Raw genomic sequence first — 22,977 nt, forward strand, 5'->3', positions numbered from 1 at the left:
GGACCACCCGGAAGAAGGGAACCCCCTATGGGGGTATCCTCAGGCCCTGGGGCCCCGCTGCCGGGGGGCTGCAACACAACAGAGGCACCAGTCTCCAAATCTAGGGACGGTGAGGTATAATCTTGTTGAACCGGCAAGGGCATGGCCAGCGCGCTCCTCATGGCCTCAAAGGCCGGACCTCCAGAATCCAAGGAGGTCACTGGTCTAGAGGCCACGATGGCACTGGGAATTCCAGCAGCCGATGCTCCGAGAGGAAGACTAGGCACCGAAGCACCCAATCCCAAAGTATTCCCCTCGGGCCCGGCTGAAGAGGACGCAGTACCAAACCCTGAACCGGAGGACAGGGTAGGAAGCACAGTCAGAGCCGAGAGGCCTGTAAGGGGTCTCTGCTCCGACCGTATGGCTCCACATTGCTCCACCACCATCGGCTCCGACGAGGTTGGAGGAGGAATCAAATGTGTTGGAGGGGGGATCGGCTCCGAAGCAAACTGTGCTGGAGCCGAGACCATTTTAGTAAACACTGGAGATTGGAATAGCCTCTGTAAAACCCTATCCAGGTCCGAATCTGATAGTCTCGAGGATTTAGAGGAGGTAGACACTCGAGAAGACTTTCCTCTCGGCTCCGAGAGAGAAGGGGACCGGCTCCGAAACGGCTCCAATACTGTCGGCGCCGACTCCACCACAGCATGGACCACCATCGGCACCGAAGGAGCCTTCTTCGGAGCCGAGGGGGAAGAGTCTGAGCTGCACACTTCCACCGGCTCCGAAGCCATTGGAACCAATGGAGGTGATTCACCTCTCGATACTCCAACTTGCGGCTCCGAAAGCAATGGAGCCGAAGTAGGAGGTACCGAGGCAGACCCTTCGACCCTCGGCCCAGAAGTCAGTGGAGCCGAGGAAGAAGAGGTCAATTTAGTCTTTTTAGAAGTCGGCTCCGACGGACTTGTCGGTGCCGATGATCTTTTCTTTTTGGAAGCAACAGGAGGATTTAAGGCTTCCTCAAACGAAGGTTTTATAAGCCCTTTCAATATCAACTTGTTCTTGCGTTCTTGAAGAACTCTAGCAGAGAAAGCATGACATACGCTACAAGTCTCTTGCAGATGTTTCGGCCCCAAACAATAAACGCAGACTGAATGACTGTGATGGACATTTTATAACTGCACCGAGTGTATTTTTTAAAACCTGACTTGTGTTCCTTAGACATAGTACAGGCCCTTCAACAAGTATGACTTTACCACAATAAGTAAGCACTATAACAGAATTGCGCCAACTGACAAGCGCGAGACACACTGGCGCGAGTACTTAAGAAAAAAAGTTTACCTCACAAACAAACAGACAAAACAAGTCCAACGGCCCAAAGCCCTCTAATTTAAATGGGCTTGGCCCGAAAACAATTAACCACAAAAGGTAATAAAGGCTAAATAGCACACAAAGATAGGGCAAAGGCCCTCTAACTTAAACGGGCCTTGCCCGACTGAAAAAATAAAGTACCAGAAGACACTCAAGCACTCAAAAGTAGCAAATAGAGAATGATAAGGAATAGCTGTTAAAACAGCTGTTTGGTTAATATATGACAAAAAACCCCAAGGTCAAAGACCAATAAAGGTAAAAAGAACCACTTAGCTCCAGCCAAGTCGAGACCACGTCCAGCTTGTAAAGCGGCAAACGAGATCTGGGGAAGCAGGTGTAGTGCATCCTGGGATAGGGAGTAGCCCAGCCAATGAGAGACTTCATGCTAGTGTATTAGTTGCCGAGTCGGAGCCGATGGATTGGCTCCAAACCCATCTGTCATGAATGTAGGCGAGATAGGATCCCATTACATCATATATTATTAAGCCATATAGCCCTACGATCAGCCCACAAACTACTGGTCCAAACCCACAAAGCTAATAACTCTGCTGGTGAATCTCTGTTTACCAACTTTGTTGGCAAAACCTGGAATTCATTGCCAAACTATATAACCCTTCAATCCTCCATAAGTCTCTTCAAAAAAAGCCTCAAACAGTATTTCAAAGTGAACTGGCTTTGCCCATGTATCAACCCTGATTAAGTTATAAACTGAAAGCATAATCTGTAAATATCGTAACATGTAATTACTTAACCAAGCTCTGTTTCCAATCTGATGTCTTTTGCTATTAATTGTGTCAGACCATGAGAATTGTGAGTCCCTATTTATGAACATTACTAAACCATTGTACAAAACACTTTGCCTTATATTTTCTAATATCATCTAACTTCTTGTGTAATCTATGTAATATTTTCTATTGGATCTTTTCTCCCTGGGCCTCCGCTGAAAATGGACATGTATCCAGTCGGACTATCCCGGTAAACAAATGTAAAATAAATAAAATAAAAAATAAATTTGTGTGTAAGTACTTAAATTACAGCTATTGCCTTTGTTTTAGATTCATTAATTGTGCATCCTGAAAAGATCTGAAACTGTCTCAAAATGTTCCACAACAATGAAATGTCCTTTTCTGGTTTTAACATGTATAAAATATCATCTGCAAATTGAGATGGCTTTTCTAGACCTCTATACCACTTATATCCTTGAATTTCTGAGTCCCTATTTTCTTTACCAATGGTTTTAAATATAATGCAAATAGGGGAGAGAGAACACCCCATCTGGTTCCTCTGCTAAAACAGGAATTATCAGAGAGGAACCCACCCACTTTAATGTTCTCCTCCAATCCCTCAAATATCCCAATCAACCTTATAATTTTATCAGGGAATGCAAATGCTTCCCTTGTCCTGCTCACAAACTCAAAGCTTACTCCACCAAATGCTTTCTCTGCATCGAGACCCACCAATAACAGTGATATTTTCTTACATTTTGCTTCCCTCTGGATCATCAATGTTCTGTTAATGCTGTCAAATGTTTGCCTCCCCTCCACAAAACCACATGAATCCATGCCCATCAGTTTTGGCATCACTTTTGACATTTTTAGCCATTACAGACAAACACTTTATAATCATGGTATAGGATTGAAATGGGCTTGCATGACGCTGGATCTGATAGGTCTTTACCCTCTTTAGGTATTACAGCCACCATCACTTTCTTCCAAGATGTTAGTGCTTCTCCTCCTCTTAAAATACTGTTAAACAAAACCTTCTGGATCTTTTCAGTTTTCCCCTCTTAGATTCCAAACTTCCACAGCACTACCATCTATTTCTGGGGATGTGCTTAAGAGTAGGCGTGATTCAATCTTTAACAATAAAAGACCCTGATGGCATTTCATTACCTACCATATAGCAAAAGTATTTACGTATTTTATTAAATCAGAATCTTGCCTTTCATTCACACACTGACATTCAAGTGAGAAAACAGCACTGGTTCAGCTTAAAAGATAATATAAAAGACCACCTTCTAACCCAAAGAACATGTACCTTTGCCAGACAAGAATATGCTCTATCTACAATAGCATTCGTATTTCCCAAGACACATCTGTTATATAAACAGACTAAAGCAATATTCACTTAGCCTCTTAACCCACAAAATAAAACATCACTGCCTTACTTTGCATAGAACAAACTCACTACTGATAATGACTAGGGATACTTTTCTACTGAACACATTAGCCCATAAACACATAAATGAAAACTAGTATTTGACAATAAAAAATAAACAACACAACCTATACCATATGAAGCCAAAAAGACATCCAGATTCTAAGGTCTTCACGCTCAACTTTGAGAGAGAAAGAGCTTTTTTCTAAAACTGCCACTGCAATATCCCACAAAGAATTCAAACAATAAAGCTTAATTGTTCTGGAAAATGCTTAACACTCACCATACAAATTATTACTAGTGCATCTGCTTTAAAGACCCAGATTATGTTCGATCCTTCCAGATATTTTCTAACAAGCCTTGCATTATTCAATAGGAAATCCAACATCAAAGCATTGTTTCCGATACAGCATATTACAGTTTGTATAGATATTGTAAATACTGCAAATGTTGTAGTTGGTGTAATTTAATACCACTCCATCTGATCCAGTTTTACTATACTGTACATAGGCTGCACCATATTACTGTTTTCTCAGTCAGATTTACCACAGTACTTTGTTGTAGTTAAGAACGGTACAAGTCGTCTGCTGGAATGCTATCCTCAAAGAAATAAGGCAAATTGATATAATTCAATTCAAGAAAACCTTAAATAAAATCTTACCCAGTTAAAGAAAATAAATACAACTGCTTTAGAAATGCAGGACAGATATTTTCTTGCCTATCAACGTTTATAAGGAATAGTAACTTCATTCCTTTTATTCGGTACCATTTGTTCTCTAATGCACATATTTATGCAGAGTTCATACTTAATGCACCCTATATACAACATACAGTTAGGTGAGATTGAGATGCATGTCTTATGTTTCCAATCCCTCTCTCTCACGTCACAACATATTACAGGCATTGCATAATTCATGAGATTCTACACATATATTAAAAAAAAAAACACCTAATGAGGTAGCTTTAAAGTTTATGCAGTGGGCTAATGCAGGGGGTTTCTGTGTCATAGGTGAATGGTTCAAATCCCTTTTCCAGCTTATCAATTTTTAATTTCACTTTTTTGTTCAATTTAAATATTCTCCAATGAAATCCCTGGTATCTAGAGTTGGCACAGAGGACAAATACTGACTGTTGTAGATGGAGGGCATGAGTTTGAAATAGGTTTAGTGCCTTTTACGACATGCTAATTATCTCTGGTGTTTATTGTTTTCCTGCAACTCCCACCCCCAATATATGCCTTTTAAGGCATATCATATAGAGTATCACTGGTGTCTAGTGATCCATCCAACCCTCGATCCATGTAGTGTTTTAAGTGTCAGGCACAAATATAGAGTTATCCACTGATGGTAAAATTTTCCCCTCCCCATTACTGCCTTTAAAGCATGAGAAGGAACATACTCCCTAGTACCTAGTGTTTCCCCTGCCTATATCAAATAGAACTGCCTGTACAGATATGGTAGTGGAGAGTTCTCCCTGGTGTCTAGTGTTCTCTCTGACCCACGCTGTGTGTCAGTACTGTCAGTAAAAGAGTTTTCCTCTTGTAAGGTATAGTTGTGTGAAATCTTACCATAACTTTAGATGTCCTTCTTTTCTACATGCTGCTGTATCCATAACATGAGGGAGTCTGCCTCTGGTTGACTCATACGTCCAGCCATTATACCACTGCTAAATGCTACTGTGAAGTTACGTGTGATGGCCCATTTCACTCAGCATATGTCAGCCATAAATGGATGTCAGGTATAAAGCAGACATCAGCACGTACCTACCTCAGAACTGAATGCCACTGGGAACTAGCAACTATGGAGTGAGTACTCAGGCAAGCGTCAGGGGGAAGGCCATACAGCTTCATATAGAAGAGAAGGACATCTAAAGTTATAAGATTTTACACAACTATACTATGTCCTTTATTCATATTCTGCTGTATCCATAACATGAGGGACAGTACAAAAGCTCATGCTATTAAGTATTGGGAGGGGGGACAGAGAGATTGTCCATGAAATCATGAAGAATGGCCCTAGTAAAACCTATTCTGGACCTGGAAATGATGCCCAACTTGTAGTGTTTAGTGAATGTGTGGGCAGATGACCATGTAGCTGCTTCAAAAATGGTACTATATCCAGAACCTTAAAGATGGTCCCAGATGAGGATGCAGCCCTAGTGGAGTGAGCCTTCACAGGGAAGGGGAGCCTTTTGCCATGGACTGTGTAGCAAAAGGAAATAGTTTTAGAGATCCAGTAGGAAATTGTTTGCTTGGAAACAGGGTGTTCCAGGGCTCTTGGGTGACAGGAGATAAAGAGCCAATCTGATCTGCAAATAGATTTGATTTTGGCCATATAGTATCTGAGTTGTCTACGTACATCCAAGGAGTGAAGGATCCTTTTGCTGGAGGACTGGGGTGAAGGGAGGAAGGTAGGGATATTAATGGCCTGATTTAGGGAAAGTTCATTAACTACTTTGGGCATGACGGATGGGTTAGTATGTAGGCAAACCCTATCCTTGTGGAAAACTGTGAAGGGGGAGAGGCCATGACAGCTTGCATTTCAGAGACTGTTCTGGCTGAAGTAATGGCCACCAAGAGAATAGATTTCCATGTGCAGCGTTGGAGAGTGCAGTCCCTGGCTGGCTCAAAAGGAGGTAAGGTCAGCTTTTCCAAAACAAAATTAAGGTCCCAAGGAGGGGGAATAGGTTTCCTTGGTGGTCTAATGTGTAGTACCCCTTTTAAAAAGAGCAGGACTTCTAGTCTGGAAGCCAAAGTAGGGGAGAGAGGCAAACATGCCGAGATGGCAGATAGATGTGCCTTAATAGAAGACTATGACAAGTCAGCATTTATCAGTTCATACAGGTAAGACAGAACCACTAAAGGCTCTACAACAAGTGGTTAAAGTTGTTTTAGACATCAAAAAGGAAACCTTTTTCACTTGGATAGATAGTATTTTCTGGTAGTGGGTTTTCTGGCCTCCTTAAGAACCTGAAGCATGTACTCCTCAGTATAAAGGTGTCTAAAGGGAATCAATGCCTATCACCCACAATGTAAGGTTCAGGGTGGTTATTTGGGGGTGTATGAGAGTTCCTTTATCCTGTGTGAGTAGGTCCATCCTGAGGAGCAAGTTGTGGTGAGTGCCCTTGGCTAGATGATGTAGAAGGGGGAACCAGTGCTGCCTTGTCCAAAAGGGGGTTACCAAGACTTGAGGTTGTTCTCTCTGAATCTTCAGAACTTTTTGAATGAGAGGGAAGGGGGAATGCATAAGCAAACATCCCCTTCCACGAGAATGAAAGAGCATCCACCTTCCATGTCCCAGGAGAGTGTATCCTGGCGCAGAAAGTTGGGAGTTGTCTGTTCATGGGGGAGGCAAACAGGTCTACCTGAGGTATACCCTGTTGATGGACCAGGTCCAGAAACACATCCCAGTTTAACATCCATTTGTGGGATTGAGTCATGGACTTGCTTAGAGCATCTGCCATCACATTCTAAGTAGAATGTATGTAGACAGCTAGAATGGATACTTGTCTCTGTTGGGCGATCTGCCACACCTGCAGAGCCAATCTGCATAGGAAGAAAGACTGTCACCCCCTTGATTGTTGAAGTACCACAGAACAGTGGTGTTGTCTGTGTACCATCTCAGCACTCCTGGGAGGACATTATCCTTGAAGATTTGGAGGGCAGATATTAAGGTTCTCATCTCCTTGATATTGTTGTGAGGGAGACCAAATGTCCCCCACTCTCCATTTCCCTAAGGTTGCCCCCAACCCGTGTTTGAAGCATCTGTGTACAGATCCTGATTGGGGGGGTTGCAGGAGAAGGCCTGGATTGGCAGAAATCTGGGCAATCCACCAGTTTACTTCCCTGGCAAGGCAGGGAAGGAAGAGTATCATAAACTCCAGATGGTGCAGGTGTTGTTTCCAGTCTGTCCTTAAGTACCACTGAAACTTCTTAATGTGTCACCTTGCTAAGATTACCATGGGAATGGTGGAGGCCATGAATCCTAGGAGCCGCTGAAACTCACTGACCGACAAGGATTGGAGAGAGAGAATTCCCTGGAAATAAAAGGTGAGGGACAGAATCTTTTCTGAAGGAAGACAGGCCATCATTTGTCCTGTGAAAATCCTGCACCCCAAGAACACATGATCCTGGGAGGGGATCAGAGAAGATTTTTGAAGGTTTATTGTAAACCCTGGGCATCTCAGAAGGGAGATGGTGAAATCCAGGTGCTGTTGGATCATCTGAGTGGACGATGCCTGGATGTCATCCAGATAAGGGAAGAGTTGGATCCCATGCATTCTGGTGAAGGCAATGACTGGGGCCAGAAACTTGGTGAACACTCTTGGGGCCGTAGAGAGACCAAATGGCAAAGTATAGAACTGAAAATGCATGGAACCCACTGAGAAACGAAGGAATTTCCTGAAAAGTGAATGGAGAGTAATGTGTAGGTAGGCATACTTTATATCTAAGGACACCATGAAGGCCTGAGGAAGAATCAGGGGAAGGAGAGTAGGGAGGGTCAGCATTCGGAAGGAGGAGACCTTGAGAGATGTATTCAGGTGGGACAGATCCAGGATCAGTCTCCGTAGCTTTAGCTAATCTTTTCAGCCTCTAATTCTCTGGGTAAAGATTTAGAGCAGCCAGATGGATTCTGTGTTTTAGGAATAAAGGTCTGACAGACTTCACAAGTGGTGTGGTCATGGTCTTGGCTTAGACAGAATAAGCAGAGCTCATATGACTCTTATGTGGAATCTGCCTTCCACACTACACTTGCCCCTTACAGGCGGCAGAAAAGGTCTGAGGTAGGTACGTGCTGACGTCTGCTTTAGACCCAATATCTGTTTATGACTGATGTAAGCTGAGTGATGTAGACTGTCGCATGTACCTTCACAGTAGCATTTATCTGTTGTATAATGGCCGGACGTACGAGTCAATCAGAGGTAGACTCCCTCATATTTTGGATACAGCAGCATATGAATAGAAGGACATCTAGTGGATCTCTCATCCCCTGATCCACATACTGGTTAGGTGTCCTCAGGCAAGTTTAAGAGTCTTCCCTGGTGGCTAGTCGTCCCCTCTCCCAATGTTGCAGACTCTGATCTTTAGGGTGTGTGGCAGTATGACGGCCATCCCAGTCTACACACACACACAGCCCCCTATCCACCCACTCACACACACACATATATATGCAGCTCCTTTCATACACTCATGCACACAGCTTTGACCTCTACTTCACCATTAAACTTCCCAGCACTTATGAATACTACCTCATGGCCATGTTCACTACAGCAATGTGGAAACAGCTGCCAGGTAATCTACACAGCAGAGTAATTCAATGAATCATTCTACAAGTAGATGCCTTCCACTACATGGACAATTAATATATGCCACGCCCTTGGACTGCCTCATTTGCATGTAACACAGCACAGCTCACTGTAGTGCTGCACATCTTCATGTAAAAGCAATGTTGTCGGGCTGTCAGTAATCAAAAAAGGTGACACTGAGGTGCACATATTGTGTACATTTTGCAGTAACCTTTAGGAATTTCCCCATTGTCTTTTCCCTATTCAGGCCTTGGACTAATTCACATATCTGGTTAACAAATGTAAATTTGTCACTATACTTACTATAACAGCTTTTCTCAGTTTCCCCACTACTACTACCTTTACAAGCACAGTTGCATGCAGTCTTAAGAACTATTCCTCAGAGAAATGTTAATTTTTTCTTCACCTGAAACATATTAAATACCTCTCTCTGGCATTGTTAGAAATTATCGTGTTAATAATTATATGTACTTCTCTAAGTGCTACTACCACTTAACCAAAGAATAATTACTATATTTCTGCTGATTTCTGTCTTTGCCAGGAGGCCTGGACTTTTAATGAAATGGTCTAAGAACCAGTCAAATTATCCACATAAATGTTGAATAAATAAATTAATCCTCAGATTACTGCCCCTCTTCATAATCAAATATGGAAATAATGCATCATAAAGTTCCATACCCCTGCTGATATGATGAACATTCCAGAGTCTTACACATCTCATTGGTCATTGGTATAATCTACTAAAACCTGCCTTCCTTCAAGCTCAGCTCTAGTAGTACCCTGGCACGTCTCTTCACCAAGATAAAACTTTTAACATAATCAATGCTGGGATTTTTTTCTTAAATGAACAAGACTTCATCAGAAAGAACAATAAATGAACCAGTATTGCTTAAACAGGTCATTTAAAATTGACACAATAATGATGCATCAAATCATTTGACCACATAATACAGAATGAAAGAATTAAATGCATTAACACTGAAAAAAAAATAAGTAGAATACTTTGAAGAGATCTGCCAGTGTGTGTTTTATTAGTTTATTTTTCCGCACAGGTTGGCCAGTTGGGTGAACAACAGTCATTATCAGCTCTACATCCCCATAAGTCATACTCATAGCCATGCTGAGATACAAAACTCTGTCAGCTGTATATCTCCTTGCAAGTTAAGGATGGATCTCTCAGAGTACCCCTTCATAAACTACAGCAATATTAAGAGACCTACAACCAATGTTCATAAAGCCTTACTTCAGAAGTCTCCAATTCAGTCACAAACACACAGCCCAGATCACAGTGCAAAACAAGAGCATATTGTGGATCAGAACATCACAGACATCACAGTATATCATAGGTCACTAGTAATCTAGCTCAGTGCAGAGTGAAGAAAAAATAAACAAGGGCTTTAAATATTTGTATCTCAAACTTCTTTTGCACACATAGCCTGCTGTGGAAAAAAAGACCACCACAACCTGACAGGAAGACTGTTTATTAGTTTACATATGGATTCTACTAACTGCATGCTAAAACAATGTGATTAGTTCGCTTTCTACTTTTTTACACTCTGTAGAAATGTTTGGCTAACTGAAAGATGAGTTTACACAACACTCTGCTGATGATGCAGAAAATCGACAATAACTATTTGTGTTCTAGCACATAATTTGAAGACTGTGTTTTAATTCCTGATTAGTATCTTTGAAATACAACTTCAGTGCATAAAAATACCCACAAAAGATTAGTTACTGTTTGTGAAGCAAAGTAACTGGAAAATGATCACACAATGACATGGAAATACACTAAAGGAAATCAATCGCTACATATTTTCCATGGGTACAGGTGCATTCTGAGGTACAGTGTTCCTAAACAAATACACTGACCTGAGAATCTAACAGAAGTTCAGCAGCAGTACTTGTATCATTAAATGTCTCGATCACTTCCTCAGTAAACATCCGCCTTCATGTAATGAGTACTTCTTTATCGTACCGTTTTGAAACTTTGTTAAATAAGAAACCTCGATTTAGTATTCCAGTTTTTACTTATCAGGCAGTAATTCCCCAAACTTTCTGCTCTTCATATTTTTCTGGAAGTTAAATCATATGCTACATCAGGCTTATGGAATGACCTGGATTACTGCCTGGTTCTGAGATGGTAGTACAAAAGTAGTCTCAAAATCAATCAGCTTTCAAGTTAGTTTATTTTAACAAGCAGCAACAAAAGACAGAACATAATGTACATGCAAATCAACACACAGGTGAGATGTGAGTCTGAACAGCTAAATGCTTCTGACAGGAAATAAATTAATTTAGACAGGACATTACCACTATGAATAGACTGTGTTCCTCAACTTTCACTTCTTCAGGTTTTTAATGAGAAGAATACGAAACAAATTATGATCTGTGCAGTGAAAATGAAATGAATGAAAGAGCTGTTATGTGATGTTTGATCCATGCTAGTATTTCTAGAACATTCTGGATTTAGCCATTTCATGACCAAAATTTGACCTGTGCCCTCAAAATAAGATCAGTGAGCAAATAAACTGCACGTCAACTATCATATGTCAAGGCCTTACATTTTATTCTTCACGTTTATTTTTGGTGCTAACTTAATATTTACCTTCATCTGTGTTCTAGTGTCCCTTTTCAATCTCCATTGCAAAGCAGAAAAGAATACAAATCTGCAACCATCCTGGCAGCAGGGGAAATGCTCCCCATGGCATACCCTTAACATCCACACTCCGTGTGCAACATTAGTTATGCTCATGTAGATTTTCTAACATGTGCTACAGGCTGTCTCCACTTCATCCTTACCCTCTCTTGAGCTTGAGCTCTCAGCCTTACTGGGGCTGCAGCCAGGCAAGAAACAACCCAACATCTTCCCACTGAAAGGAAAGAGAGCCAAAGATGTACTTCATTACATAACACTACGAACATTTAAATTACTGAGAAGTGGTGTACTACAATCATAGTTTTATACAACACCTATCCCAGAAAAAGGCCCATGCAAAAATGAATCACTTACCTTCAGGCTTACAAATACAAAGGCAGCCTTTTGTTGAAAACACACTTCTTGCATGATTTATTAAGATGTCAATGCAGCTATACAATGTTCTCAACATAATGTATGGTTTTATAATCCAAGTTTTCTCTAAACTTTCTCATCAAAGTTGCATACAATTGACATTACAGAATTATTTTTTTTCTGCTGGTAGGAATGACAGCATTTATTTCAGAAACAATAGAGCACCAGTTGTCAAATGACTTGTCTATGGTCATGCAATATGCAAGTAAAGTATGTACAACTTGAGCAAGTTTGCTGAACGAATAAAGCTCATCTACAGCCAGTTTAAGTTGAAAGCAATGTTGTTGAACTTGTATATTCAATTTCAGCAAAAAGTTTGTTTAAAAATGGTGAAAGGCTATATTCATTTCTCAAATCTAACACTGTATTTGCACACAGAAACATTTTAAATTTTTTACAACCTTATCCTGAGGCTGATAAAACACACCTTAAGAATCAGAATACTGAAACTGTCATGTCTCGCAACAATTAAGGGGTAAGTCTCAGTTGGAAGTCACTGCCACAAAGACCAGCTTGTCGAACTACTAGTATGCACCTTCTAATCCTCAAACATCCATCAGAACTTAGCATATTTTTTATCATTAAAACACTATAGAAGAATTTAAACGAAAATAAAATATTTCCAGTTATGCATTGGATTCATATAAATAATGTCTTCTTTTTAAAAAAACTGTTGTAGCAAAGTGCAGCTGGAGGAAAAAAAAAGAAAAAGTTTGCAGACCAGCCTTCTTTTAGCAGTTTCACTCCTCAGTGGTAACAGTGTACATCCTTCCTTAGCAATCAGACCACACCTAGGGAAGGGAGGCAAAGCAAAAAATAAAAAAAAACACAAGTTTAAATGAAAAACATGACAGAACATAACTATGAACACATGCAAAAAATGGAGGTACAATGGAACAAAGCAAAAGCAAGGAGTGATTTAAACAACAGTCATATAGATTGCACCACCTCCATTCTCACTCACACCTACATATGAGCAAAATAGTAGTCATTCTGGAACAGCTATTGTACATTTACTATAAATATGATCCTGTACCACCTCTGAAGTATCTGAAAAAGCTCAATTGCTCAGTTTTTAAACACACCGATCTGCCTGCAACTTCACACACAGTGAACATTTGTATATCACTGTCACTTTTTCTGACCAACTTGTATACTTTATTTTACATAGACAGTTATTTGCTACTCTTCTGCCTGCTTTACTCAGGTTATTTTTGATTTTTTTTATTACAGTTTTAATCCATGTCCACACAGCCTCCATTAACTAAACAATAGTGCATAAAGGTCATACAAACAAAGTAGTACACTTTTTGGGATAAAATATATTACTCCACAAAAGCTGTTAAACAATATTTGGGTGTGAGAAATCTGATCAGAACAAATCCATCACCTGAAATGGCTTTTGCATGCCTGAGTTATTTTGATTTGGGTGGACAAAGGCTGGTACAGGATGGACCACTGAGTTGCCAGGGTCCACTAAAGAATTCTCATACAGTATCTCCCTAGTGGTACCAAAATTATGGCAGATATTGAACCTAATATCAATCAATTGGGCTGATAGTGATGGGTTTTGAATTATCTTCCTGACTTGAAATTTTATAGTTTGTACTCTTGGCAGGGGAAGGGAGGCTGTCACTGACAGTGTCAAACAAGGCTCCTACGAATTGTAGGACTTTAGTTGGTTCTAGGTGAGATTTGTTGAGATTGATAATAATGTCTAAGTGAGAGCAAAACTGCTGTACATATCTGTTGCTTTGATTAGTAGTGAACTGGTCAGGGTGGAATGACTCAGTCGTCCAGGTAAGGAAACACTATGAATCCATGCAGGATCAAGTGAGCTACTACTACTGCCATGCATTTGAACACCCTGGGGGTCGTGGTGAGACCAAAGGGCAGAACTGTGAATTGATAATGACTGGCTCCCAGCCGGAAGTGTAAATAACTCCTGCATCACCTGTTCATTTTTATATTATAGTATGCATTGTGAAGATCTACTGAGCACATCAACTCATCCTTGTACAGGAAAGGCAAAATGGACTGAACCGTGACCACTTTGACCTTGGTAAGTTAAACCAATTTGTTCAGATTGCTGAGATCCAAAATTTGTATCCAGTCCCGTTTTCTTTGGCATGAAAAAGAATCCTGAATAAGTTCTGGATTCTTTCTGATCTGGGGGGACCACCTGGATGGCACTTTTTGTTAGCAGCTTTTTCACTTTCACAGCTGCTGCTTTCCTCTGACTGGGTGGAACATCAGGAATTTTGTTTACTGTTAGCAAAGGAGGAGGAAGGGAAAAGGGAATTACATAGCCTCTGGAAAAAATCCTCTGCACCTGTCTATCTTTTGTAAAGTTTAGCCAGGTTCTCTGGTGCGGGGGTGGATGACTGCCGACTATCTCCACAGGTGGACAATCAGGTCTCCTTTCACCAATGCTGGTAGGGCTTGTCAGAGAAAGAATCTCTGGAACCCTGGCTATGTGGGCCTCCTCTGCTGTGAAGGTGGCATCTTCCATTAGAGTTCTCTCTTCTGCCCCTGGGGGAACTACCTCCACATGGATCAAGGAAAGGACCCTGTGACTTTCTCAACTACATCTTCTGACCACCTCGTTGATTCCTAGAGAAGGTTTTTTGAGGGGTCGAAAAATGTACCAGCATTGCAGACAGGGTCTTACCATCCTGCTCACACCTGGAGAATTTGTCCTTCACTTTGGGGCCAAACAACGAACTTCCATCAAAGGCAGCATTGACGAAGGAGGGCTTGAAGGGCTCAGAAAACTCGCACAAGTGCATCCAGCCATGCCTCCTGATGGAAATGCATGAAGATGCCACCCATGAGGTACCTTCAGCTGCATGTGAAATTAGCCTCATGGTCGAGTTAGCAATGGACTGTAAGGTAGCCAACTGTGATGCAATGGAAGTGTGTGCCTCACCAGTTACTGCTCCTGAGAGGAATTTGGAAAGCTGTTTAATGAAATTGCTCTGTAGTCTTGTAAAGTGGCTAAATAGTTCAGCGAAACTAAGACAGATTTGCTGAAGCATAAACATGCTTCCCAAAACTGTACATCACTCTAGACTCCCTGTTAGGGGGATGAACAGATGAACTCTGTTCCATGAGTTCTTTCTTCATGACCACCGCCACTACCATGGCATCTACTGGTACTCCCTTGCTTCAAAACTCTTTCCCCTCGAGTGGTGCCAGAATCCTATCTGGTCTCTTAGGGATGGACTCAACAGAATCAGGTTTCTTCCATGCCCAACGAGAAATCGGCTCACTGGTGGGTAGAGTTACCCAGGAAGTAGATGGGCCAGACCCAAAAGCCTCCAGGAATACCAATCTCTCTTGGGAAGGGTTATCGGTAGACTGACCACCTCTTTGCTTAAGGATCTCCAAAATGTCTCCAAAGGAGATGTCATCAGGTGGTGATCTTGGGGACACACTTCCCCTTCATCAAAATCAGTATCTTCTGTGACTGACTCCTAAGTGCCTCCTTTTGCACTTTCGCTACCTAGGGACTTCCTCAGTGGGATGCTCTGTGGAAGTATTGGAAGAAATAAGGACACCCTGTTGGGTGGTCTGGAGGCTTTGGGATGGCTGTCTCTGTGTGGTAGAGTGATGAGGTTCATAGCACAAAGACATCTGGGAACTAGAAGGAAGATACAAAGAGGAAGGAACTGTCTGAATTCTGGAAGAGAAAACTGTCTCTACTACCTCAAAGGCCAAATGCCCCTGGGAGAAGGAGGTCAATGGAGCCAAGAAGGTATGCTTCCGGACCATCATCTCCTTCTGACATGAAGGCAGTCCAAAGTCGATGCTCCGAGGGGCAAAGTAGGCTCTGAATGATTCAGAGTTGTCTATAACACCTTGGAATCTACAACGGCACTTTGGCTCCGAGAGTCATCCACATCCAACAGTTTCGGAGGCAGTACACTCAGAGAAGTAACTGGATCTAAGACATTACCATCTTTGGATCCAAAACAGACAGTCCTGGAAGGCTCTGATCTAAGGACTCCAAAACCAAAGGACAGAATGGAAAAGGAGCCAGGATCGGTGGAGTAGTACTGGTGGAGTTCTCCTGACCCGAAGGGGCAGGAGATGGGAAAACTCCCATCAGTATCTGTTCGAAGAGAAACTTCCTCATCATTCTATCCACATCCACCTCTCTAAGACTCCTGGAAGAATGGGAAGAAGCAGCTATGGAGGCAGATCTTTAATGTTGACACATCTTTAAAAAGGGTGAAGGTAGCCAAAAGGGGAATGGGTCCAGACAGGACACATATAGGGTCTGGAGGAGCTGTTTTGGCTCCTAGAGAACTGGATCCAAACAGGCAAACTTAGTATCTGAAGCAGTCGGATTCAAGAAGTTGGACTTTGGATCTGACTGGCAACTTTCTCGGCCGGCTCCTTACTAGGATCTGAAGATGCAGTGGAAGATTCAGTAGGTTCAGCAAGTCATTTCCTTCCCTCTTTCTGGTCTGCTTTGGAGGGTTGAGCTCCAGCCAGCAATTCTGAAAAACTACTTGGTAGACGCCCCTTAAAATCAATTTGTTTTTCCTATCCACTGAAGCCCTGGGGTTAAACAACTTGAACTTGCAAATGTCACAAGGGACTTCTAAATGGACAGGGCCCAGACAATATATGCAAGAGTTGTGAGCACTGGATAAGGGAATCTTGTGCCCACACTGTTTACACTTCTTAAACCCAGAAGGTTTTTCAGCCATAATCAAAGAAAAAGGAAATAAGATAAACAATAAGCTTTTTTTTTGGTAGGAAGGAAAAAGAAAGGAAAAGACCATCAACAATGGTAGTAAAGGTTACCAGAAAAATGGTAAAGAGGATCAGAAACTACCACCAATGACATTAAGTTATACTAGAAAAAGTGTGGGGCTATGGAAAGATATAAAGAATACTAATTTAAGTTAAAAAAGGAGTTATAAAGATAAAAGGACTTAAATGTGACAAAAAAAAATCACTATAATGCTTGATAGCAGTAGCGGCCATGTCCGTACGTGGAGGTGGCAAACGAGATCTGAGGTATGGAAGGGGGCAGTAGCATTATGGGTAAGGGAGGAGCTTGAGAGTTTGTAGTAGGCCACGCACGCGCTTTAAAAAGTGGCCAAGTCACATCAGAGCATCAGATCAGAACCCACATGTTGAGGAATGAATGAAAATCGACAATATCAGATCCTAGAATTTTAAGATATTCCCTGGAAAATGCCTGGGCCCGGTTGGAAAGCATCAAAATTGCTTCTTGCAATATTTTACTTTTCTTTACAAATAAATGCCTTTATGATTTTTGAATCCAGAAGACAACCCAGAAACACTATATTGTGAGATGAAATGAGAGAAGATTTCTCTTTTTTCATCTGAAATTCCAAGATGAGGAAATTTTTTTTTCAACCAAACCAGACATTACTGATAGCCTGTGAAGGAATCTAGAAAAACCTGGCAATCTTTTAAATACAAGAAAATGTAAATACCTTGAGCCTCCAATTGGCTATTACAGGCGCCAGTAACTTTGTAAACATTCCTGGAGCTGCAGATAAACTAAAGGGCAAGGCAGAGAATGAAAAATGTAAACCAGGCAAAGAAAAATGTAAATAAACATTTAAAATCCTTAAGACTATATAACCCACTGAGACAGCAACTGATTCAGGAATGGTGGGAAAAGAAAGATTTCATCTGGTGGACATGGAGGAATCCCACTGTCAGTTGTAACCTATTAGAATAATTTTCAGTAACCAAGTATCTGAAGCTATCAGGTGCCAGTCAGGAAATTAAAGAACTAGACATTGGAACTGTTTTACAGGATTGCATGGGTGGTGAGGGGGAAAAAAAGTACAGTTGTGCACACTTACCATAAATGTAGATTTTCAAGTGTATTCACTGTTGCAGTCATCACATTTGGGTTATCTGCTTGCAGTAGCCCTCAGTCAGCCTGATTATCAAAGTCTTGGGTCCTGCATCAGTTGCTGTCTCATCTTCCATGATGTCAGGTCGTCAGCAGTATAAAGCATGCAGCCGAAGCCATTACATCAGTTTTTCTTGCCCCAGATGTCAGGTGCCCCCATAATGGGAAGCAGTTATATACAAGATTACACCTCCAACAAAAAAGCAAATACACCGAAAAGCTTTAAGCATAGTAAATAAGAATAGAGGTATAGTCAAAGAAGTCAGGGGGCTGGAGGGAGGGTAACCAGGACTGCAACAGTGAATACACCCGAACATCTACATTTATGGTAAGTGTACACAACTGTACTATGTTTTTCGTGTTTCACTGTTGTAGTCATCACATTTGGGTAGATTCCCAAAGCTAAGGATGGGAGGAGGTTATTAGATAGCATTAGGACCAGCTATAAGGTCCTGCAAGACTGCAGTGGCAAAGCCAGCTCTGAAGGTATGTACAGAACTCCAGGTAGCAGTTTCGAGGATATCCCTGGTAGGGACATGTCTGAGAAAGGCTGTAGAGGTAGATGCAGCCCTGGTTGAATGTGGTTTTACCCCCTGTGGGGTAGGTTTTCCATGGTACTTATAACAGAAATGAATGCAATGGCCTATCCACTTAGAAATGGCCTTCACCTCTGCCCCTGCAGCAAATGCAACCAGCAGCTGTTCAGATTTCCTGAGAGGTTTAGTCCTGTCCAAGTAAAATCTAAGTTGTCTGTGCACGTCCAAGGAGTGCAGTATTCATTCCCCTTTGTTCTATGGATTAGAAAAGAAGGTTGGCAAATGAATGGACTGATTAAGGGCCACACTGGATACCACCTTGGGCATGAGGGACACCCTGTCCACATGAAAGATGATGAAAGGCTCCACTGCCATGAGGGCCTGTAATTCAGACACCCTTCTTGCTCAAGTGATGGCTAGAAGGAAGGCTGTTTTACAAGAAAGGAATTTCAACTCTGCATTTGCAGCTGGCTTAAAGGGAGGCAGAGTGAGCTTTTCCAATACAAAGTTAAGGTCCCAGGCTGGAGTAGGGGGTCTCCTGGGTGGTCTTAGGTTTTTGGCCCCTCTGAGGAATTGCTTCAGCAGTGGATGAGAGAAGAGGGTGGTTCTGTATTGCAATGAGCTGAAATGGCTGAGGCATGAATTTTGATGGAGGAAAAAGAAAGGCCCTTGTGAAGCATCTCAGTTAAATATTGAAGAATCTGAGGTACATTGGGCACTGCTATGCCTATCCCCTGAGTTTGGCACCAGGAACAGAATCTTTTCCATTTTTCAGCACAGGATTTTCTAGTACTAGGCCTCCTTGCCTCCAGAATGACATCCATCACTTGCTTACTAAGGGGATGGTAAAGTACAGTTGTGTACACTTACCATAAATGTAGATGTTCGAGTGTATTCACTGTTGCAGTCATTACATTTGGGTTATCTGCTTGCAGGTAGCCCTCAGTCGGCCTGATTAACAAAGTCTTGGGTCCTGTGTCAGTTGCTGTCCTTTCTTCCATGACGTCAGGTCATCAGGGGTATAAAACATGCAGCCGATGCCTTTACATCAATTTTTCTTGCCCCAGATGTCAGGTGCTCCCTAATGGGAAGCAATTAAATATAAAAGTACAATGATATACTTCCAACAAAAAAGCAAATACACCAAAAAGGCTTTTAAGCATAGTAAAGGAAAGTAGAGGTATAGCCAAAAGAAGAAGTTAGGGGGCTGGAGGGAGGGTAACCAGGACTGCAACAGTGAATACGCTCGAACATCTACATTTATAGTAAGTGTACACGACTGTAAATGTTCTTCGTGTTTCACTGTTGCAGTCATTACATTTGGGTAGATTCCCAAAGCTATGGTTGGGAGGAGGAATTTAGACAGCATTAGGACCAGCTATAAGGCCCTGCAAGACTGCAGTGGCAAAGCCAGCTCTGGATTTAGAGAAAATTGGCAAATGATAATGCTTGGTGAAAGTATGTACAGAACTCCGGGTAGCAGATTCTAGGATGTCCCTGGTAGGGACGCCTCTGAGAAAGGCTGTAGAGGTAGATGCAGCCCTGGTGGAGTGAGGTCTGATCCCCTGGGGGATAGGTTTTCCATGGTGCTTATAGCATAAATTAATGCAATGGCCTATCCATTTAGAAATGGTTTGCTTTGAAATAGCCTTCCCCTCTGCCCCTGTAGCAAATGCCACCAGCAGTTGTTCAGATTTCCTTTGGTTTAGTCCTGTCTAAGTAGAATCTAAGTTGTCTGTGCACATCTAAGGAATGCAGTATCCGTTCCCCTTTGTTCTGTGGATTGTGAAAGAAGGTTGGCAAATGAATGGACTGACTAAGAGCCACACTGGATACCACCTTGAGCATGAAGATGGAATGGTTCTGAGGGACACCCTGTCCACATGAAAGATGATGAAAGGCTCCACTGCCATAAGGGCCTGTAATTCAGATACCCTTCTAGATGAAGTGATTGCTAAAAGGAAAGCTGTTTTCCAAGAAAGAAATTTTAAGTCTGCAGTAGCAGCTGGCTCGAAAGGAGGTAGAGTGAGTTTCTCCAAAACAAAGTTAAGGTCCCAGGCTGGGGTTGGAGCTCTCCTGGGTGGTCTCAAATTTTTGGCCCCTCTGAGGAACTGCTTGAGCAGTGGATGAGAGAAGAGGGGAGGTTCTGTGTTATAATGAGCTGAAATAGCTGAAGCGTGGATTTTAATGAAAGAAAAAGACAGGTTTTTGTGAAGCATCTCAGTAAAGTACTGTAAAATCTGAGGTAAATTGGGCACTGCTGCGTTCATTCCTTGAGATTGGTTCCAGGCACAGAATTTTTTCCATTTTTCAGAATAAGATTTTCTAGTACTAGGCCTCCTTGCCTCTAAAATTATATCCATCACAGGTTTATTGAGGGATGGTAAAGGAGAGATTATTTTATTAGCCAGGCTGCAAGGTTCAGTGTTAGAAGCTGAGGGTGCAGAATCTGGTTCTCCTGCTGAGACAACAGGAAAGGAGTCTGAGGCAGGTGCCATGGGGGTAACCGTGACACACTGTGCAGGAGGGGGTACCAGTGTTGACGCAGCCAGTCTAGAGCAATCAAAATCATCCTTGGTTTGTCCTGTTTGATTTTTAGTAGTACTTTGGAGAGCAGAGGCAGAGGGGGGAAGGCATAGACTGATAGGTTTTTCCAGCTGAAGGACAGAACATCCACTTTCCAGGCTTGTTTGTGAGGAGTCCTTGTGCAAAATTTGTCCAATTGGTAGTTCTGGGGAGAGGCAAAGAGGTCTATATCTGGGCTCCCCCATTTGCTTGTCAACATGTTGAAAATCCTTGGTTCCAGTTTCCACTCGTGTGGGTCCATGAGGTTTCTCCTTAGTCCGTCTGCCAGTGTATTTAATTTTCCTGGCAGGAATTGAGCTTGTAGGTGAACTTGCTAACTCAAGGCTGTGTTCCACAATACCATGGCTAGTCTGCAGAGGGGGTAAGAATGTATACCCCCCTGCTTGTTTATGCACCACATAAAGTACAGTTTTGTACCTACCATAAATGTAGATGTTTGAGTGTTCACACTGCTGCAGTCATCACACTTGGGTCATCCTGCTGTCAGGCGGTCCCGCAGTCGGCCAGAGTTCCAAAGTCTTGGTCCGGCATCGGTTGCTGTCGCTTCTTCCCTGACGTCAGTACGCCAGGGGTATATAAGAGGCATCCAACACCATTTTCTTCAGTTTTTCTTGCCCCAGATGTCAGGTGCCCCCAAGTAGGTAGGCAATACATATTGCTAATAAAACATGCAAAAGGAATAAAAGGAATACCTTCAGTTACAAGCAAATACACCACAAAGGTTGTACAGGGTAGAAAAGGTATAGAAAAGTTCGGCTAGGTCAGAGGGGATGGTGGGAGGGTAACCTGGACTGCAGCAGTGTGAACACTCAAACATCTACATTTATGGTAGGCACAAAACTGTACTATGTTCATTGTGTTACACTGCTGCAGTCATCACACTTGGGTTGAATCCCAAAGCTAAGGATGGGTGGTGGAACTAAACAGGGTTTGGAGAGGCTAGTAGGCCCTGCAGAACTGCAGTGGCAAAGCCACCTCTGGTTTTAGAGTATAGAGGTAAGTGACAGTGCTTGGTGAAGGTGTGCACTGAACTCCAAGTTGCAGCCTCCAAAATATCCTTGGTTGGTACCCCTCTGAGGAAGGCTGTTGATGTTGCTGTAGCCCTGGTGGAATGGGGCCTGATGTTACCAGGCACAGGTTTCCCATGGTGTGTGTAGCAGAAACGGATACAATGTCCTATCCACTTTGAAATGGTCTGTTTTGAGATAGCCTTTCCTTGTGATCCTGCAGCATAGAATACAAAGAGCTGGTCAGATTTTCTGAAAGCCTTAGTTTTATCCAAGTAGTAACGTAATTGCCTGTGAATGTCCAAAGAGTGTAGGAGCCTTTCCCCTTTGTTCTGGGGGTTTGGATAAAAGGTGGGCAAATGAATGGTTTGGTTTAGGGACACACTGGATACCACCTTTGGCATAAAGGAAGGGTTAGTTCGTAAAGAGACTCTGTCTTGATGAAAAATGATGAAAGGCTCCACTGCCATTAGGGCCTGTAGCTCTGAGACTCTTCGTGCTGAAGTTATTGCTAGCAGCAGGGCAGTTTTCCATGATAGGAACTGTAGATCAGCTGTGAAAGCTGGTTCAAAGGGCGGTAGTGTAAGCTTTTCCAAAACAAAGTTGAGATCTCAAGTTGGTGTTGGTGCTCTCCGGGGTGGTCTTATGTTCTTAGCCCCTCTAAGGAACTGTCTTAGTAATGGATGTGAAAATATAGGACGATCCGTGTTGTACTGAGCTGAAATAGCTGAGGCGTGGATCTTAATAGATGAGAAGGAAAGTCCTTTGTGCAACATCTCAGTTAAATATTGAAGAATCTGGGGAATATTTGGGACAAGGGGATTTTGGCCTTTAGCCTGGTTCCAAGCGCAGAATCTTTTCCATTTGTCTGAATAGACTTTCCTGGTGCTGGGCCTCCTGGCCTCCAGAATGACGTCCATCACAGCTTTAGAGAGAAGTGTTGACTGGTTATTTAGGCAATTTGCCATGCAGCCAGATTTAAAGTCTTGAGCTGGCTGTGTAGAATCTGATTGCTTTGCTGAGTGAGTGGGTGAGGAATTGGAGGTAAAATCCATGGTG

At 42.3% G+C, this 22,977-nt stretch overlaps 1 protein-coding gene across 4 annotated transcripts in view; it reads right to left on the reverse strand.

Annotated features, from left to right (window-relative positions):
* Positions 1-9,819: 9,819 nt before the first annotated feature.
* The window catches only part of DNAJB2 (DnaJ heat shock protein family (Hsp40) member B2), a 2,030,098-nt gene continuing 2,016,940 nt past the window's right edge, over positions 9,820-22,977 (reverse strand). For 2 of the 4 annotated variants that reach the window (XM_044075865.1, XM_044075867.1), the window contains one exon: positions 9,820-10,883. In XM_044075865.1, coding sequence (XP_043931800.1) covers positions 10,843-10,883 — 41 coding nt within the window. In that variant the 3' untranslated portion in view covers positions 9,820-10,842. Of the gene's footprint in view, positions 12,673-22,977 lie in introns of all 4 variants that reach the window. The other 2 variants (XM_044075866.1, XM_044075868.1) reach the window with 1 other exon arrangement.

This window comes from Protopterus annectens, chromosome 6.part1 (genome assembly GCF_019279795.1).
Source record: "Protopterus annectens isolate FY-2018-M chromosome 6.part1, PAN1.0, whole genome shotgun sequence".
In the NCBI taxonomy this organism is placed as follows: Eukaryota; Metazoa; Chordata; order Ceratodontiformes; family Protopteridae; genus Protopterus; species Protopterus annectens.